Here is a 19,620-nt window from a genome sequence, read left to right as displayed (position 1 = left end):
CAATTTGTTACGGGCGCCTATGGGAACTATGAAAATTTAGTTACTGCAACTAAATGAAGCAGTTAGTATGACTAACAACAAATAGTTAAGATAACTGTTTTAGTAGTTAAATTTACTGTAAAAATGGTATTTATTATTACATTTTACAGTTAGACTATAACTATTCTGTCATAGTTCATTTTACTAAATAATGTTACGGGCGCCTATAAGAACTACAGGAAATAGTAAAAAAGTAGTCAAATTTACCATATTTTTTTTGTGTGTATAGGGGAGGGTGGTCCCATACCGACCCCCTAAAGTGCAAAGGCTAAAAATGTGCCAAAAATGTGGTGTTTCTTTGTCTTCGTCAAAATTTCTTTGAGTAAAGGAACTATTTTTCAATGTTTTCTGACGGTTGCCGAGGTTTCTGATTGTCATTAATAACAGTCTGTAATGAACTGTTAAATTATTTTGACTTCATTTAAATACATGTAGAAATAGAAAACGCAAGCAATAATATTCTTTGAGATCAATACATTTATTAATTAAATCGTAAAAAGGTTAACATAAGAAAATACACGATGATATCTCATCACGGCCCGAGACAAACTGAAAGCGTCATCGTTCTGCTCAACTATGGGCCCACGCGCATGCGCTTTCGATAATAAAGAATAAACTAAACCACTAAATTCAAAGTTTTATTCAATACAAATAAAGAAAGTCATTATTATTATTGAATATTCTACACTCGGCTATCCTGAAGTCATCTGTCCTCAGATGTTGCCAACACTATTTACACTTCACTCATCATCGATGCTGAATTCGCTCCACGGTTTCATGTGATCACTAGCTGTAGATGTTTTTCTTGGACCCTCACTTTCGCCGATCTTCTCCACTATATAACGATTGTTCCTCAGAACTTTGATGATTTTGTACGGTCCTAAAAATTTCGAACAAAACTTAAGTCCTGATCCGCCCTGAGTCCGCTGAATGGCCACGATGTCATTTTCGTTATAATCATGAGGTTCTTTTCGCTTTTGATCGTAACTTCGCTTGTTTTCAGCTTGCATCTTCTGAATCTGAGCGTGTGCTATATCTCTTGTTTCATCTCGTTGCTCTTGAAAGTCTATTAGAAACTCTTTTTCTATAGTCTCCCGCATTCGTAAGTCCTCCTTCAATTTCATGGGTACACCAAACTGGAGAACAAATGGAGAGAATCCTGTACTTCGACTTGATACATGATTAAGATATTGCTGAGCCTTTCCAATATATTTATGCCAGGTATCTGGATGAGGCATAGATAACTTGGTTAACACAGGAATGAGTGTCCTATTCACACGTTCCACTTGCCCATTACCTCTAGGCACACCTGTAACGATTAAGTGATGATCGATGTTTTCATATCTACAATACTCTTCAAATTGTTGGGAGGTGAACGCTGTCCCCCGATCCGACACAATTCTCTTGGGGTTTCCAAAAACCAAGGCCTGTTTTGATAATCGGTCTACTACTTCCGCTGCTGTCGTGCTCCTCGTTGGATACAGCCAAACGAACTTCGTGAACGCATCTACTATGACCAATATATGGCGATAGTTCTTCTTTGTCGAAGGCATCGGTCCTAGATGGTCAATGTGATATGTATCCAAGGGCAATTCTTTTGGAATAACATGTAGGAAACCCTCCTTTTTTCCCGACTTCTTCTCCGCAAGAATGCATGCTATACAATTACGGATCACTTTATCCACCTGGCCTTGCATGTTCGAAAACCAATAATCGTCCTTGATCAACTTTATTGTTTTGTCACTAGAAAAATGTCCTTGTTCGTGTATTTGTCGTATTAAACCTACTTGCATGAGCTTTGGTACAACAATTAATTCTTCACCGTTCACAATTCTCAGTAGAAGTCCATTTGAAACACAATATCCTTTGATCTCGTTTTGGTTCACTTGCTCTTTTAGCTTCTTAAGTTCTTGATCCGCGTCTTGACTCCGTCGAATTTTCTCTGCTACACTTGATTCGCATTCCCTGATTACCATCGTTGCCGGTAATGGATGCCTGCTAAGAGCATCCACATGCTGCATATTTTTCCCAGGTCTGTGTATAATCGTGTAACGGAACTCTTCTAAACGCAGAGCCCATTTAGCAATTTGTCCACATAAGTCTTTTTTTTTCATGGTCTGTGTAAACGCTTTACAGTCCGTGACGATAACAAAATCGATCCCGATTAAATACACTCGAAATTTCTTAAGTGCTTTCACTATGGCCATCACTTCTAGCTTGTAACTGTCATATCGCGACTCGGCAGGAGACGTCTTTCCGCTAGCATAATAAATTGGGTGCATTTTGTCATCTTCGTCGCTTCGTTGCAACAAGATTGCTCCAAAACCTAAAGCGGAAGCATCTGTATGCAGCTCCGTTTCAGCACTGGTCCTATAAAGATGAAGAACAGGTTTCTCGCTTAAAGCTCTTCTTAACGTCTCGAAAGCATTCATTTGCGCTTCTCCAAACTTGAACTCCACATTTTTCCTTAATAAATCCGATAATGGTCGTGCGATGAGAGCATATTGAGGTATGAATTTACGGAAAAATCCAGTTAGCCCTAAGAAACTCTGAAGGGATCTTGCATCTTTTGGAATCGAAAAATGCTTAACGGCATCTGTCTTGTCATCACTTACTGAAATCTTCCCGGCTTCCACCACGTGGCCTAAATACGTCACTCTCTCACGTAAGAACTCACACTTTCGCCAATTAATTTTTAGTCCATAATCACTCGCCACATCTAAAACACGGCGTAATCTCTGCAGTCCTTCTTCCACATTTGAAGATGGAATTAACAGATCATCTATGTACAATATCAAGATTTTTTCAGCAATTAACTCCCAAAAAACTGCCAAGATATATCGACTAAAATATGCCGGCGAATTACAGAAACCAAAAGGTGCGCGATTGAACTCATATTGACCACTAGGCACTGTAAACGCGGTATATTTGCGACTTTCCTCTTCGATAGGAACGTGGAAGAATCCATCCTTTAAGTCCAATGTCGTGTAGACCTTCGCGTTCTGTAATTTATCAAGTTGTTCCTCAATAATCGGCTGGGGAAAACGAACCTTTACCGTCTTGCTGTTGACACCTCTATAATCAACACAGACTCTTATTGTTCCGTCTTTCTTTCTTGTCGGCACTACCGCGCTTGAGTAATCTGCTGTTGATCGTCTAATAATATCTGCTTCGAACCAACGATACACTTGATCTTCAACTTGATTTTTCTCTTCTTCAGCTAACCTACGAGCTCGTTCATAGACTGGAATGTTATCGGTCAACACTATGCGCATTTCAACACCTGTCTCCTTCGATTTCTCTGGACTATAATTTCCAATCAGTTCCGTCAATTCCTTCTTCACATTATCGTCTTTTATATGATTCAATTCTATCTCACTTGTGTCGATCGCGTCAATTCTAAAAACGTCTGGTACCTCGTCTTCCATTATTTTCGAAATGGTTATTTTACCTTTTTTAACGTTCAGCTCTACTGTATTTAAAAAGTCTGTTCCGAAAATCAAACCGTTACGAATCACATCATTTGAAACTACTTGAACACCAATCGAATATATTTCGTCATCGATAGAAACGTCAACATAAATACCACCCAATGTTTGGAATTTCTCAAGGCCTGCACCACGAAACTGTATCTCACTGTCTTTCATTACTGGTCGACCGATCTCTTTGTATTGTTCCTCACGCATTAACGTTATATCACTTCCCGAATCTATTAAAGCAACTATTTTAACTCCATTTACAATCACGTCCTTCTCGCACTTGCCAGTCACTCGAGTTACCAAATTGCAGCTCTTATTCTGCTCTGAACTCTTAACGTCTTTGCTACAATTTCTAGCGATATGCCCGAAGTTTTGACACTTGAAGCACTTAACTCCCAAAGATTTCTTCGGACACTCTTTCGAACGATGCCCCACTTCACCACAAGCATAACATCTGTCAGATTTCTTGTTACTTTTCACTTCACTGACTTTGTCGGGCTTCTTCGTAGAATCACTCCTCTGTGCCTTCTGTAAATTCGTCGTTTCCGGAGTTGTACGCTTTATCCTTTCGTATGCCTTCAATCGTTCCTTGAACTCGCTATATTTCGTCGTACCGTATAATATAATTTTACTCGATTCGTCATCCGAAATTCCTTTTATGATATATTGTATTAAAGCGTCTTCTTCAATAGTACCTCTTGAAGCCAACTCTTTCATAGCTAAGGAGTACTCTCGGATTCCTTCGTCTTTCTTCCGTTTTCTTTCACTCAATAATTGATGCAAGTCGGCACTGTTCAATCTGGAGGAGAACTCATCTGCTAAGCAATTTTTTAGTTGCTCCCAAGTTTTAATCGCCTTTTCTCCTAGAATGAATGTCTTCGCTAAACCCTTAAGCGACTTCTTAGCAAATATGAGCATTCTTAGGTCGTCCCAATCAAATAATAATGCTGCTTCCTCGAAATCACCAATCCACCTTTCTACTGGGTAATCATCTTCACCACTAAAAGGTCGGATTGACTCTTCCACATCTTTATAGCTCAACGCAAATCTAACACTATTTTTCGCGCACTCATGCTCGGCTTGGTTTTTTCTGTTTCCACTAGATTGTATTACACTTCCATTTCGTGATTGATTGTGGTTGCCTTCGTCGTTTTCATCACCGTCACTATCCTCTCCCTCCTTGTCCTCTTCTTCATCCTGAGAATCGTCGTCCTCTGACATAGGTATAAGAGTATTTATATCCATGAGCGCAAATATAATATTTCGTCTTATTTGCTCCTTCGTCCCTTGGTGATCAATGCCCAAAAGATTACAAACAGAGACGAGATCGCCAATTGAAAATGCGCCCATGAATTCCATCTTTTCCCGAAACTCGTCAGAATCATCACCAAACTTAAATCCTCCACTGTCTCTTAATCTTTGGCGATTGCCTCTATCACCTTCTACACCGAAAATTATTCTATGAAGAGCCACAATCGTTGAACGCGAGGCTAACTTAATTTTGCCCTTAACAGCACTAATTTGTCCTAAACACTCCATGTTCAATGTTACTAACACTCAATCAAAACAAATTTACTGTCCGTTGTTCTAGACGTTTCGCAGATACACGTTCAATCACGTGATCCCAAACCACAATGGCCGCCAAAGTAAGCCTCGTGGCGCACAATCTTTTTTCAGCGTCCTTTTTACGTCTTTCTTGAGCGTCGTCTTTATACGCTCCTCTTGAATGTCGTCTTTATACGTCTTTAGTTAAATGTCGTCTTTATACGTTTTTGTTAAACGTCGTCTTTATACCTCTTTTTAACTTAATGCGCTTCAACGCCTACTTTTGTCCTTGCACTAATACTTTCCTTTACGGCTTCGCGTTTTCCATCTCGTCGAATTCATCCATATACCGAATCCCCATATCCCGGACGAGCCCCCAATTGTAGAAATAGAAAACGCAAGCAATAATATTCTTTGAGATCAATACATTTATTAATTAAATCGTAAAAAGGTTAACATAAGAAAATACACGATGATATCTCATCACGGCCCGAGACAAACTGAAAGCGTCATCGTTCTGCTCAACTATGGGCCCACGCGCATGCGCTTTCGATAATAAAGAATAAACTAAACCACTAAATTCAAAGTTTTATTCAATACAAATAAAGAAAGTCATTACTATTATTGAATATTCTACATACATTTTTGGACCTTTTTCTGAACAAAAAGGTAAATAAATGAATTATTAGTAACTTTACTCTGACAAGCTTATTTGTGTCTTTAAGTTATGTTGACATATTTAAACTTGAATTAATATTATTACTTTATTTAAATAAATTTTAAGGCATTTTTTAAAATGATACTACATATAAATTGTTAAACAGTGTCTAAATTTCCAATATAATAAATAGAAGCAATGGTTTTGCCTGTTTTAATTTTCGCCCTATTTCTAGTAAAATATATACGAATTTTGTTATTAATTTTTTTTCGTTTTCGTACTTAACAGCTTCCAAAGATGTCGATAAGTACACCTTTTCTTAATTCATATCGCCTTGTCAAGAACATTTTACAACTGACAATGAATAAAATATTTAACCAAAAGAGAATTTAAGTTAAGTAATAAGTGCTGTAATTGCTAGTAAAACATTTTATAAATTCCTAAAAAATAAAAGTAAATATGCAAAACCTATCCTCACTTTATGTGAACAATAAGGAAGAAAAGAATAAACAATTACAATGTAAAAGTATGGGGGTCGGTTTCGGACCACCCCCACTATTTTCACAAAATGTTTTGCCAATCACTTATATCAATGGAATCTGTTGTGGCATCGAGAGAGAATGAGTAATACAGTAGAGTAGGGATTTGCCGCGAAAAACGATGCCGAATTTTGTCGAAATATGACGATGATGTGATGACGAAACCTGCGAACGATTAGATAAGACTGACCGGCTGAAAAGAAAAGACGCGTTGCGTGAAAAGTATAATTTTGTAAATGTTCCAAGTTTCGAATTTAATAAAAGTCCTTTTTTACATTGTGGAGTGCTTTTAAAACGTGGTGTGTTTTTTATTCCCTATCCTGGTCCCAAAATAATCAATTTAATTTGAATGTTGCGCGTGGAAGTTAAGGTCATACACAATCAAAATTAATTTCGTAAAAATTTTCCTGTATTCAAAAAACACTGTTAGTTGAGTTAGAACTTGGATGGGTGACCGCTTGGAAATACCGCGTAGTGTTGACTTTTTTTTAAATTAAAAACTTCATGCAATAAAATTATATTTACCAATATATAGAGTTTATTGTAATACGTTTACTCGCATTGTTTTATTATAGTGTTCTATAGTACTACATCAAATTAGCATTTACTTTTTAGACAAAACTAAGTAAAAACTACAAGTGACTTCATGAAAGTTAGTTCTTATACTACACACAAATACCTAAATTCTAGCAGTAAAAAAATGTACAGTAATAATTGTTTAGAACTAAATAATTCTTTCGTAAAAATATTTGTTGGCCCTGAAAAGGGCCGATTGTTTTGTTGAGGGTGGACAAGAATTTACTTTGAGCTGGTGTACTTGGTGACAGCCTTGGTGCCTTCAGAGACGGCGTGCTTGGCGAGTTCACCAGGAAGGAGAAGCCTGACGGCAGTTTGGATCTCCCGGGAGGTGATGGTGGACCTCTTGTTGTAGTGGGCCAAGCGGGAAGATTCGGCAGCGATGCGCTCGAAGATGTCGTTCACGAACGAATTCATGATGCTCATGGCCTTGCTGGAGACTCCAGTGTCGGGGTGCACTTGCTTCAACACTTTGTAGATGTAGATGGCATAGCTCTCCTTCCTCTTGCGCTTCTTCTTCTTGTCGGTCTTGGTAATGTTCTTTTGAGCCTTGCCGGCTTTCTTCACGGCTTTACCACTGGCTTTAGGAGGCATGGTTAGTTTTCAGAGAAAAGTACGTCTGAACTCGAAGAGAACACAAAGCGAATTGACGTTAAGCGGTTTACGGTTTAAAGCAGTATTTATTGTTCTTCAAAATAGTTTTGTACATAGTAATGTTACAATAAGTTTTTAAAGTAATGAGGTAACCATTTCTAGAAGAAGAAATATAATCCTATAAAATAATATTTTTGTGTTTTACAATGTTATATTGTCGATTTTATATCATTTTTGTTGTAATAAAATAGGTAAAAATAGCAGGAAAAACCTATATGTTTTCAGTTGTGTACTTAGCCTAAGACTAGAGTATAAAATAAAGACTATAATTAATACTAGATAACAACGAGTAAAAGAGTAACTTATAAATAGATAACAATTGGAGTAATTAAGTGTAATTACATTAGTATGTGATATGGCATTTTGGTAATTGTTTTGAATGGTACGTTGTTTTTTGTGTACATAATAACATCATCAAGTTCAGAAAGATGAGATATTTGATTTTTATAGAAATTTATTGTTAAATTTCTGATATGTTCTTTTATTGTTTTAATTTCATACTTTTTTCTAATATCGGCGTTTCTGTCTTTAGGATTAGCATTAACAATCATTCGAAGACATTTATTTTGAACAATTTCAAGACTCTTTAAATTAGTATCACATGTGTTGCTCCATATAGCTACCGCATATAACATTACTGGTATAACAATGCTTTTATAAAGTATTAGTTTATTTTTTATGCTCAATGAGCTTTTCCTACCAATAAGGCTATGTAAAGCTCCTATAGCTTTAAAAGCTTTATTCCTGGCTTTCTTAATGTGTGGGGTAAAAGTCAGATGCTTATCAAGAATTCCTCCGAGATATGTGACTTTAGTTTGCTTATTTATAATTGTATTGTTGATAACCAAATTTGGTAGGTCATTTTCATCACGTTTTCGTGTAAAAATTATATAATCAGTTTTTTCGACATTTACTTTTAATTTCCATTTGTGAAAAAATTTGAGGAGGATTTCCAAATAAGCATTTAACTTTTTAATAGCAAGTTTTTGACTTAGCGACGTTACATAAGCTGCAGTATCATCTGCAAATATGGCTATTCTTGGTATGCTATCACAGACAGTACTTTCATCTACTTTAACGCGAGGAACATCATTGATATAAAATATGAAAAGCACAGGTCCAAGTATGGAACCTTGCGGCACACCTGCCGCTATGTCATATTCTATTGAATTATTGCCTTTAACTGAGACAATGAATTTTCTATTTTTGAGATAATTTTGTAGTATTTTAAGTATATAAATGGGAAAGCTGTGGTTCCTCAATTTTAGGAGAAGTCCTTCAAACCAGACAGTATCAAAGGCTTTCTCCAGATCAAGTAATACAAGAGCAGTAGACTTATTAGTGTTCATGCTAGTACTGATATGATTTGTTACCTTGAGAAGTTGGTGCAAGGTGTTTCTTTTACACCTGAAACCAAATTGCTCTGGTATTAGTATTTTGTTTTTATTTTCGAAATCTAAAATTCGGTTATAGATAATTTTTTCAAGAATTTTACTAATTGTGGGCAATAGGCTAATAGGTCTATAGCTTGCTGGTAGTTTTTTATCTTTACCAGATTCATGAAATGGCAAAATGTTAGCTTTCTTCCATTGAGATGGAAAATAGGATAATTTAAAACAGGCATTAAAAATATATGTTAATTGAACCACAGCTTTCTTTGGTAAGTTTTTAAGAACAATATTTTGAATCCCATCGAGTCCCGGTGCTTTTCTAGGTTTGGTGCTACGAATCGCTAATCTAATTTCTTTCGGTGAAGTAAGAATTATTTCATCTTCGTCGAAAGACAGACTTGCAAGCTCAACGTAATTGTCATTAGCTAATTTATCAGTCTCAGGATCTCCCAAATTGCTTGTCATACTATGAACTTTTTTGTATTGTTCCGCGAGCAGGTTAGCTTTCTCTGTGTTATTAAAAACTAAATCATTTCCATTAGTCAAAGCAGGTATAGTACTAGAGTTAGTTTTCAAGAAATTTTTTGACGTTTTCCAAAGTGAATTATCAGAGACTTTTAAGCTTTCCAACTTTTTACTCCAGTTGTCATTGTTAAATTTTATGATCTTTCTAGAAATAGTGTTCGTCAGCTTATTTTTTATTTTTCTAATTGATTCACTTGGAGTTCTTTGTAAAATTTTTCTTAATTTATTTCTCGTTTTAATAAGTTCTAAAATATCAGAAGGTAATTTATAATTATTACAAATTCCTGCTTTGACGAATGGAACTGACTTATGCAGAGAGTTATTTATGCAAGTTGTTAATTTTTCAACACTATCGTCAACTTGCAAGTCTGTCCTTAAATTATTATTTATTACAATATTATTATCAATATTTTTTCTAAACGCAGTCCAGTTTATATTCTTATAATTTGGAGTTTTAAGGATATGGCACTCTAAATTTGTGATTCCAGCAAGGGTAATAACAACAGGGAGGTGGTCGGAGTTAAATTCCTCACAGATATCCAGTTCAATATTATATTTTAAATTTTTTGAAAGGCCAATGTCTACTGTACTGGGAGAGTTTCTATTATATGGATATAAAGTATATCCATCTGGGGCAAGTATATTAAACATTTGTTTAATTGCAAAATCTAAAATTAGTTTACCATTGGCATTATTCGATTTACAGTTCCAGTAAATGTTTTTAGCATTTAAGTCACCGTAAATCAAGAGTTTATTACCAGTATTATTCAGGATATTCAAGTCATTTTTTAATATTTTCTTTTTTGGAGGTATATAAACAGACATAATTGTTAGGTTATTTGACAATTTAATAGCCACAGCCTCAAAACTTTTTATATTTAGAGGAACTTCTGTAGCTTGGATATCGTTTTTTAGGAGGATCATAACTCCACCACCCCAAGAGTCATTATCTCTCTCTTTCCTAAAGCATTGGTAGCCGGAGATGTAAAATTTTGTATTGATTTTTAATTTAGTTTCATTAAGTAGTAAGATGTCTATTTTATATTGGTTTAAAAAATGTTTAATTTCGCTAATTTTGTTTCTAACTCCATTGGCATTCCAATGCATTATTCTGAGTGAAGACAGGTGACTCTTATTTACTACCATTACCTTGAGTTAACCTATAAAATACTTGTAATCTTGCTATGTCATTTGTGCAATGCGAAAGTTCTATTGTATTGACGTTAAGCAGCGGAAACTGCCCTATTTACGTTCTCTTACAGTTGTGCTCCTACATTTTGATTGGTGCGGGGACTCACTGCAACCATCTGCCACTCACGACAAAGAGAGGGGAGCGCAAGTTGTGGGCGTGACCTGTGGAGAGAGCGTAAATAGGCGGATTTCAGGCGCAGAACATCATTCGCTTTGTATTCTTCGTTGTGTTTACTTCGTTAATTCAAAACTAAATCAAAAATGTCAGGACGTGGCAAAGGTGGCAAAACCAAGGGAAAGTCAAAGACCCGCTCCAACCGGGCTGGACTCCAGTTCCCAGTCGGTCGTATCCATCGGCTTTTGCGCAAAGGAAACTACGCCGAGCGTGTGGGTGCAGGTGCTCCAGTTTACCTAGCCGCAGTTATGGAATACTTGGCTGCCGAAGTCTTGGAGTTGGCCGGAAACGCAGCTCGTGACAACAAGAAGTCGAGAATCATCCCCCGTCATCTCCAACTCGCCATCAGGAACGACGAGGAATTGAACAAGCTTCTCTCTGGAGTCACCATCGCCCAGGGTGGTGTTCTCCCCAACATCCAAGCTGTTCTTTTGCCCAAGAAAACCGAAAAGAAAGCTTAAATTTTCTACCCACCTTTCAAACAATCGGCCCTTTTCAGGGCCACCAAATATTTTTACGTTTGAATTCTATGTTCTTTACATTAATATTTAAAGGACAACTAATATTAATAATAATTTAATTATTTGGAAAATACATCAAAAATTGTAACAAAATACTTGAAAAAAATAATTGTTTTTAATTAAATTTTACAAAATTTCAATTATTTTATTTTTCGATATAAAAAATGGTGGAAATAGCACGTAATAACGTACTAGGCCGTAATTGTGTACATTTATTTACCTTATTCGTAATCAGCGACCTCGAAAACAGTTTAATATAATTGTGTGAGACATTTTTTTGATAAGATAATGTATAGTGCCTGAGATTTAATGTAATAAAAGTATCCTTCAAAAAAGTCTAGTTTTGAGCAGCCATATTGGATTTTGGTTTCTGAATTTTTAAAATTTGGATTCAGCGTCGAAAATACCATAAATAACGTATGTGTTAAAAATAGTTATTTTCGGAATTTCTGTAGTACCTACTTTTTAAAATTATTTTTTACAGATTTTAACGAATTAGCAAAAATTCATGGATATTTTCTGAAAAAATGATATTAACATATTTTAATGTCAGTAAAAATATTTCCATCCTAATTTAAAATGTATACTGAAAGGTAAGGTGGAATTGACCATTGCAGTACTTTTTTAAAATTTTGATAAATATAAGAAGTAAATTGAAATTTGTTATATAGATTTTAATTTTAAGCTTTTGTAAAAATAAGCCTATTCGCAAGAGCTATGAATTATTTTCGACTTGACTACTATTCTAAATACTTATGTTTGAGACAAAGAAAATTCTTTCGTAAAAAGTAATTGGTGGCCCTGAAAAGGGCCGTTTGTTTTCAATCATCCACTATCAATTTCTTTTCACTTTACTTCTTGGCAACCCTCTTTGCCGCGGGCTTCTTCGCTTTGGGTGCCGCAGCTTTCTTGGGCGAAGCTTTGGCCGCCTTCTTGGGAGCAGCCTTGGTCACCTTGGGTTTGGCGGTGGTGGACTTGGCCTTCGGTGGCTTGGCCGCAACCTTCGGGGTCTTCTTCTTCTCGGCGACGGCTTTCTTGGTCTTGGCTGCCACGGCCTTCTTTGGAGAAGCTGCTTTCTTGGCCTTTGGTGCTGCAGCAGCTTTGGGTTTGGCGGCAGTCTTGGTCTTGGGCTTGGCTTTGGCCTTGCCCTCGGCCTTGGCGACGTTCAACTTGAAGGACCCTGCAGCGCCCTTGCCCTTGGTCTGGATCAGAGCCTTGCTGGCGACTGCAGCCTTCAGGTACTTTCTGATGAAGGGAGCCTGCTTCTCGACATCGACTTTGTAGGTGGCAGCGATGTACTTCTTGATGGCTTGGAGCGAAGAGCCGCCTCTCTCCTTCAAAGTGGCGATGGCCGCGTTCACCATCTCCGACGCTGGCGGGTGACTGGCCTTGGCGCGGGGCTTCTGCGCCTTGGCTGCTTTCTTCGGAGTTGCCACTGCAGGTACAGCTGGGGATTCTACCTTGTCTGCCATTTTACTAAAGTGGTTTTCGAAAAACTACAAAAAATGTTCAATAACTTGGAGATGCTTTCAACTCAAGCGTTCAAACAGTAATAAACACATTTTCCTGCGCTCATCGACATAGTAAAACGCACGGACGGTGAAGAAAGGCCCCAGCGCTCGTTGGCTTTCTACCGTTTTAATTCTTGGTAACTTGGGTACACCATACAAAATTTTATTCACCTTTTTGATCTTTAATTATTCTTCTCCACTTGCAAATAGATTGAATTTCAATTATGCGATTATTCTAGTTTTCTAATATTAGGAAAAGCATTACACTGTCATTGGGTTTTTCGTTAAAAATGAGCAATTTTCAAGACTCTGCTTTTAGTGATCATTCTTAACAAGTTCAGAAAATTATAAAAAACAAGTGAACAAATTGATTTGTTTAAAAATTGGCCTTGAAATTTAATGCTCTATTTATCTCCCTTTCTGGATAGAAAAGTTATTTTACTTTGAATTATAAATTAAAGGAGGTACGGTTCCTGCAGTTTGTGTATGAGTTCTTACTTTCGGCACAAAATGCAGACACACAGTGTACATTGTCTAGATCAATAATAAAAAGTTTTTAACAATTTTTTCAACATTATTTATATCTAATTTAATAAATTATTTGAATATTTTATTGTGTCATAGAAATTTACTTTGAATGATGGACTTGAAAACAGTCAAATATATATTTGATTGCCGTTTAACGCAGTATTATCATTTTTTTACTTTCTTGTATACCTGTATTATGCTTGAAAAAAGTTGAAAGTTTTTTTTTTTTAGTTTTTATACTGTGTGCAATTAAAAACAAATAAAAACCTTACATTTATTAATTGAATGTTTTAATAATAATAATAATAATAATAATAATTACTATGAAATTGTAAAAGAATTAAATTTATGTTTAAAATAATTATTGCCCGTATGAATTTACGTTTAGGATTGGTAATATATTTTCGAACGTTATTTACAATGTAAAATTACGTTACGTTACGCAAATTTAGAAAGTAAATAATTACTTAATAAATTTGATATTAGAATCCTAAATTGTAGAGTGAATTCAATTTTTATCATTGTTTTATATTGTGAAATTTTTTATCTTTTATTTCATTGTTTCGAACAATCAATCTTATGGATTTCAATCATTTTTAGCTTTTTAAAAGAATAAAATTATACTAAGGAATAGAAATAAAAACTTTTTGTAAACAAATTTGTTTAAATTGCAAACTTAAAATTGTAGCGATAAAAATATCGCAAATATTGGTTTTGGTGTATGAGCAAAGTTTATATTTACATGTGTGTAATACAAGAAGATGCTACGAATTTTGTCGTACTTTGACGAATTCTTATGCGGTTTCCTAAATGAGAATGAGTAGGGAGAAGTAGATAGAACTGCTATCTGCGAGTCAATGTTTCGTCGTTTTCTGTAAGAAAAAGCATTTTTTTTTTCGACATATAACTTGTGTGCGAATTTATATATGGAGAAACAATATCCGCCTATTGGCCTTGATGTAATTTGGGTCACATTTCATTGAACAATTGCGTCTAAAGGGAAGGATATTTCTCATAAGGAAATTCATCAAAACATCAATTCAGTATATAAGGATGAATAAGATGTATTTTAATTAACAAATCCTTCAATTATCACGCATATATTTGAACCTTATGACGATGTCGAAGCAATGTTCCCGTCACTGAGCCTTTATTGATGAAAAATGCAATAGAGGAATAAGCGACAAACAGACAAATTAATACGTAAGATATTCTCGATTAAATATTATAAGGAAATGAATGATAACTAAACTTTTATCAAATTATTTTTATATTTTATAATGTCATTATTTTATGATTGTATGTAATTGTATGATTTCGTGTGTTGTGTGTTAGTGGGAATGTAAATTTATATCAATCATGACGTCATGATTTATAGTGAGTTGTAGAATGTAAATTATTATCTTAAATGTATTAATTTGTGCCATTATTCAAAAGGGTTTATTTTTCCTTTTCTACACTGCAAAAATAGGTGTCTTTTTCGATATCTTAAAATAAGATGTATGATGGAAAAATGGTATCTGATGAAGATATTTCTTCCATCTTAGAAAAGTAAGATACTTTTGTAAGTTCTTTAAAGCATCTAAAATTAAGATGTTTCTGTTGCAATAAGATGTTTAGCGATAAGTTACTGGAGAATCGTAAGATGCGTCATAAGTGTAAGTTACTAAAAACTAAGATAGATATAGTGTTTTCCATAAGAGCCGATAGTTAACCTCAAAACTTTTTGCCCCAAAAATAACATAGAAAATGTGTACGAAGATGTTTTTAACATCTTAAATTAAGATGTTTCAAGTAACTAAAATGTATCTACCAAAACATCTTAGAAATGAAAGATACTTCTTTTTGCAGTGTAATTCGATAATTCAATTAAATATTTATTTTGTCCTGTTATTGCTTCCTCATAGAGGAAGGATTGTATTAGCAAAATTTTCGAAATAGTGAAGAGCCAGTGATTTAAATAGTAATATTTATAAAAAAACAAATGACGAATAATTATTGACTCCTAGGTTTTCTCTGTTATATTTGATATATTGCATTGAATGTATTATTGAAAATTTACCATAATTATGCAGTATGATTTACTTCTACAAAATTTTGATTAAAAACAGGTTTTTAATTGATACAAAAAAGCGTTTATAAAATAGTAGTAAAATATATGTTTGTATATAAGAATTAAAAATATTTCAACGTAAGAAAATTTGTTGGCCCTGAAAAGGGCCGATTGTGTTTTGAGAGTGGCAAGGAAATTTAAGCGCGTTCTCCTCGGATACGACGGGCCAACTGGATGTCTTTTGGCATGATGGTGACTCTCTTGGCGTGGATGGCGCACAAGTTGGTGTCTTCGAAGAGACCGACGAGGTAGGCCTCGCTGGCCTCCTGGAGGGCCATCACGGCGGAGCTCTGGAAGCGCAGGTCGGTCTTAAAGTCCTGAGCGATTTCACGGACTAAACGTTGGAAGGGCAGTTTGCGGATGAGGAGCTCGGTGCTCTTCTGGTAGCGACGGATCTCACGGAGAGCGACGGTTCCGGGCCTGTAGCGATGGGGCTTCTTCACTCCACCGGTTGCAGGCGCACTCTTACGAGCGGCCTTGGTGGCGAGTTGTTTCCTTGGTGCCTTACCACCAGTGGATTTGCGCGCGGTTTGTTTAGTACGAGCCATTGCTTCGAAGTTGAGAGTTCGAGGGACAACTGAAAAATAATGCTTTAGGCATTTCATTTCATTTTGAAACCCTCTTTATTTATCAAATTTATTAAATACAAAGAAGTGTACATATATATTTTCATAATATAGTATTTCGCACCTGTTATTTAGTATCTAACTTATCGAAATATTTGTAAATTATAATTTCGTCATATATTTATGATTTCATTCTTGCTTGTACATTGAATTTTGAATTTTTACTGGTAAAAAGGTCGTTATAAAAAAAAAAGCCAGTAATTGTTGAAAATAAATAAATAAAATTAAAAATTAAAAAAAATTAAAAATAGTTAACAAAATATAAAATTATTTGACATACTCAACAATTACAAATCAGCATACAAAAATAGAGCCGCAGTGTGAGTAAGCTGGAGCTTACTAAATTAGCATCGTTATTTAAGACATAAGTAATGAATATGGAAGTTTATGTTTTATTTTAAATGGCTTATTTTCATGAGTAATCATTTTAAAGTTTTTTAAAGCGTTAGCTTTAAAAATTTGTTCATTATAAAAATTATGGGTAAGATTAAAAATAGTGTCGTTGATATGTGGAATTTGTAATATTTGTCTGATTTTTTTATTTGATGTTCTTGGAGGTACATCAACTAATCTTCTCAGCAATTTACTTTCAAATCTTAATATTTTACTCATGTTAGCATTGCTCCACACTGGTATGGCATATAATGCCACCGGTCTCACTAGGCTTTTATATAAAAGTGTTTTATTATTAATATTAAGCTTACTCTTTCTATTTAATAGGCTATTTAATAGTCCTGTAACCTTTTGCCCCTTAGTGCAAGCATTATCGATGTGTGTTCTATAATTTAGTTTATGATCCATTGTAAGGCCAAGATACTTAACACTATCACACATTTCAATATTTACACCATCTATTGTAATTTTAATTTCACTTTCATTCTTTTCCTTTTTTCTTTTACTAAATACAATGAACTCAGTTTTACTGGCATTAATTTTCAATTTCCATCTGTGGTAGTACCTCAGGAGTGTATTCAGGTGTTTTTGTATGTATTCTGTCGCTTTATATTTTTTCCATGAAGAGGAAAAAACAGCTGTGTCATCTGCGAATATTGAAATTTTCGTATTCTTGTCTAAAGGAATGTCATTAATATAATAAATAAATAAAACTGGGCCCAGAATAGACCCCTGAGGCACTCCCGCTGCAATAATTCTATATTGCGAGTTTTCGTTGTCAAGTACAACTCGGAAAGATCGTTGTTTCAAGTAGCTTACAATCAACTTTATAATATATGAAGGCAAACCTAGTGTTGACAATTTATAAATAAGACCCCTGTGCCAGACGGTATCAAAAGCCTTCTCAATGTCAAGAAACACTGCTGCTGTGTGTCTGTTAAGATTAAAATTTATTGTTATCTCATTTGTGACTCTAGCTAATTGTTGAATTGTACTATGACTTTCTCTAAAACCAAATTGTTCGTTGATAAGTTTATTATTATTTCTTTCAAAAATTTTAATTCTATTTAAAATAATTTTTTCAAACAATTTGCTAAGAGTTGGTAATAAACTGATTGGACGATAGTTTTGTGGAAAAAGATTATTTTTGCCAGTTTTATGAAAAGCTAATATGTTTGCTTTTTTCCAGTCAGTGGGAAAATATGACAATTTAAAGCAAGCGTTAAAAATGTAATTTATTTGAACAACAGATTTTTTAGTGAGGTTTTTTAGAACTACGTTTTGTATACCGTCAGGACCAGGGGCCTTTCTTGGCGCTACATGTTGTAATATTTTTTTAATTTCACTAGGTGAAGATAATTCTATAGTCTTTGGATCGAAATTGCTCTTTTGTATATCACAGTACGCTTTATTTACAATTTTCTCTGTGTCTTTATCTCCAAGGTCGCGAGTGAGATGATGCACTCCCTCGAAATAATCTGCCAATACATCAGCCATTTCTTTTTTATTATAAGTTATTCCCGATGGACCATGCAATTTAACGATTGACCCTGGGTTGACCTTAGTAAAAATTTTAGCGGTTTTCCAAATACTATTATCTTTAATATTAAGATTTTTCAATTTATTATTCCAATTATCGTTATAAAATTTTTTTATTTTTGTTTTAATAAGATTAGACAAATTATTTTTAGTTTTCCGTAAATAATCTAATTTAGTTCGCTGATATATTTTGCGGATTTTATTGCGCTCTGCTATTAAGTTTTTAATTTCTTGGGATAAAGGAAGACGAGCCGCCATATATCTCTGTTCTTTCTTAGGCACAGCACAATCTATGGCATTGTTAATTAGTTCTGTAAGTTGAGTAACCGAAAAATCAATTTCATCACATGTTTCAAGTTTATTGTTAATCGTTAAATTGTTATTTAAGTGAGTTCTAAATTTAGTCCAATCTGCATTTTTATAATCTAAAAAATTTTTTTGTTTACATTGTATCTGTGAATTATTTATTGTTAATAATATTGGTAGATGGTCGGAATCCAACTCATCAATAACTTCCACTTCAATATTTTTATTTATATTTTTATTAATTGCTATGTCAATGAAACTAGGTAATGAATTGCATGCATGAGGATACAATGTTGGTTTATCCGGAGGAATTACTTCTAACAAATTATTTGAAACATAATTAAAAACTGTACGTCCGTTTTTATTGCTTCTACTGCAGTGCCACAGACTATGCTTTGCATTGAAATCACCAATTGCCAAAATTCTGTTATGTTTACTAAAAACTTTATCCAATTGAGCAGTTGTTAGGTTTTGATTTGGAACATAAATTGAGGCTATAATTATATTATTTTCCAATTTTATGCCAATAGCTTCTACATTTTCAACTTTAAAATCCACCTGGATAAAATCTATATTTAATTTTACTAGGATGGCGACACCGCCTCCCCTACTACCATTATTTTCTCTATCTTTTCTAACAGTTCTATAACCAGGAGTAACATATATCTTTTTATTATTTAATTTAGTTTCATTAAGTAAAAGTATATCTATTGCATGTTTATCTAGGAAGTGCCTCATCTCGCGCTGTTTATTTATAATGCCATTCGCATTCCAATGTGCTATTACTAAATTATTTTTTTTACAATCCATTACTAAACTTTAATATATATTCATTAAATATTATGGCATGTTCTAACTTATCATTAGTTTGATCTAGCGCAAATAACAATTCTTTGGCCATTTTTATCATATTTTTTAAATTATATTTTTTTGCAATAAGCTTACCCACTTCCGCAAGTTCCACAAGTAGAGGCGAGACGTGTTGAGGTGAAGTGTCGTTTTCCTTTGTCCAGGGATTGCTTTTGGATGTAGAGGGTTCCTTGTCCATTACATTTTGTTGCACAATAGGTGCATGTTGGGCTGACTCGTTGGCGACTGGTTTCAAGGCAGGATAATTGGTGACGTCATTTTTCGGAGGGATGTTATGTTGTTGATTGCTTCTCTTACTTGGTCTAATGTTTTCTCGAAGTTTCAAGATTTTTTCAATCCTTTCCATGTATTTCGGACATCCTTTATAGTTCGCTGTGTGTTTACCTCCACAGTTGGCACACTTTGCTTCAGTGTCCTTGGATTTAGTACAGTCCTTTGTAG

The 19,620-nt window shown here is 34.6% G+C and overlaps 5 protein-coding genes across 5 annotated transcripts in view; 2 read left to right on the top strand and 3 right to left on the bottom strand.

The window, feature by feature from the left end:
• Positions 1–17,240, bottom strand: part of LOC122502212 — a 33,302-nt gene extending 16,062 nt beyond the window's left edge. The window contains exons 1-2 of the mRNA XM_043612150.1: positions 16,776–17,240; positions 15,650–16,022 (exon numbers count right to left, since the gene is read on the bottom strand). Of these exons, the coding sequence (XP_043468085.1) occupies positions 15,650–16,022; positions 16,776–16,905 (503 nt within the window). The 5' untranslated portion in view covers positions 16,906–17,240. The remainder of the gene's footprint in view (positions 1–15,649; positions 16,023–16,775) is intronic.
• The window catches only part of LOC122502211 (histone H3-like), a 36,325-nt gene that overhangs the window by 15,493 nt on the left and 1,212 nt on the right, over positions 1–19,620 (top strand). The window lies entirely within an intron of this gene.
• On the bottom strand, positions 7,013–7,486 carry LOC122502204 (histone H2B). Its single transcript, XM_043612142.1, has one exon. The coding sequence runs from the start codon at positions 7,428–7,430 to the stop codon at positions 7,059–7,061; it is 372 nt and encodes a 123-aa protein (XP_043468077.1). The 5' UTR covers positions 7,431–7,486; the 3' UTR covers positions 7,013–7,058.
• On the top strand, positions 10,791–11,550 carry LOC122502202 (histone H2A-like). Its single transcript, XM_043612139.1, has one exon. The coding sequence runs from the start codon at positions 10,859–10,861 to the stop codon at positions 11,231–11,233; it is 375 nt and encodes a 124-aa protein (XP_043468074.1). The 5' UTR covers positions 10,791–10,858; the 3' UTR covers positions 11,234–11,550.
• Positions 11,986–12,856, bottom strand: LOC122502193 (histone H1B-like). The gene has a single exon (XM_043612129.1). It carries the CDS (start codon positions 12,763–12,765, stop codon positions 12,145–12,147), a length of 621 nt encoding a protein of 206 aa, XP_043468064.1. The 5' UTR covers positions 12,766–12,856; the 3' UTR covers positions 11,986–12,144.

The sequence above is a fragment of the Leptopilina heterotoma genome, unplaced genomic scaffold, assembly GCF_015476425.1.
Source record: "Leptopilina heterotoma isolate Lh14 unplaced genomic scaffold, ASM1547642v1 Lhet_222, whole genome shotgun sequence".
NCBI classification, from domain to species: Eukaryota; Metazoa; Arthropoda; class Insecta; order Hymenoptera; family Figitidae; genus Leptopilina; species Leptopilina heterotoma.
The sequence above is the reverse complement of the archived record's forward strand: the minus strand, read 5'-3'. Positions and strand labels throughout refer to the sequence as shown.

Excerpts from the sequence above, each read along its gene's own strand:
- LOC122502204 (XM_043612142.1), bottom strand. The coding sequence starts at position 7,430 with ATGCCTCCTAAAGCCAGTGGTAAAGCCGTGAAGAAAGCCGGCAAGGCT.
- LOC122502202 (XM_043612139.1), top strand. The coding sequence starts at position 10,859 with ATGTCAGGACGTGGCAAAGGTGGCAAAACCAAGGGAAAGTCAAAGACC.
- LOC122502193 (XM_043612129.1), bottom strand. The coding sequence starts at position 12,765 with ATGGCAGACAAGGTAGAATCCCCAGCTGTACCTGCAGTGGCAACTCCG.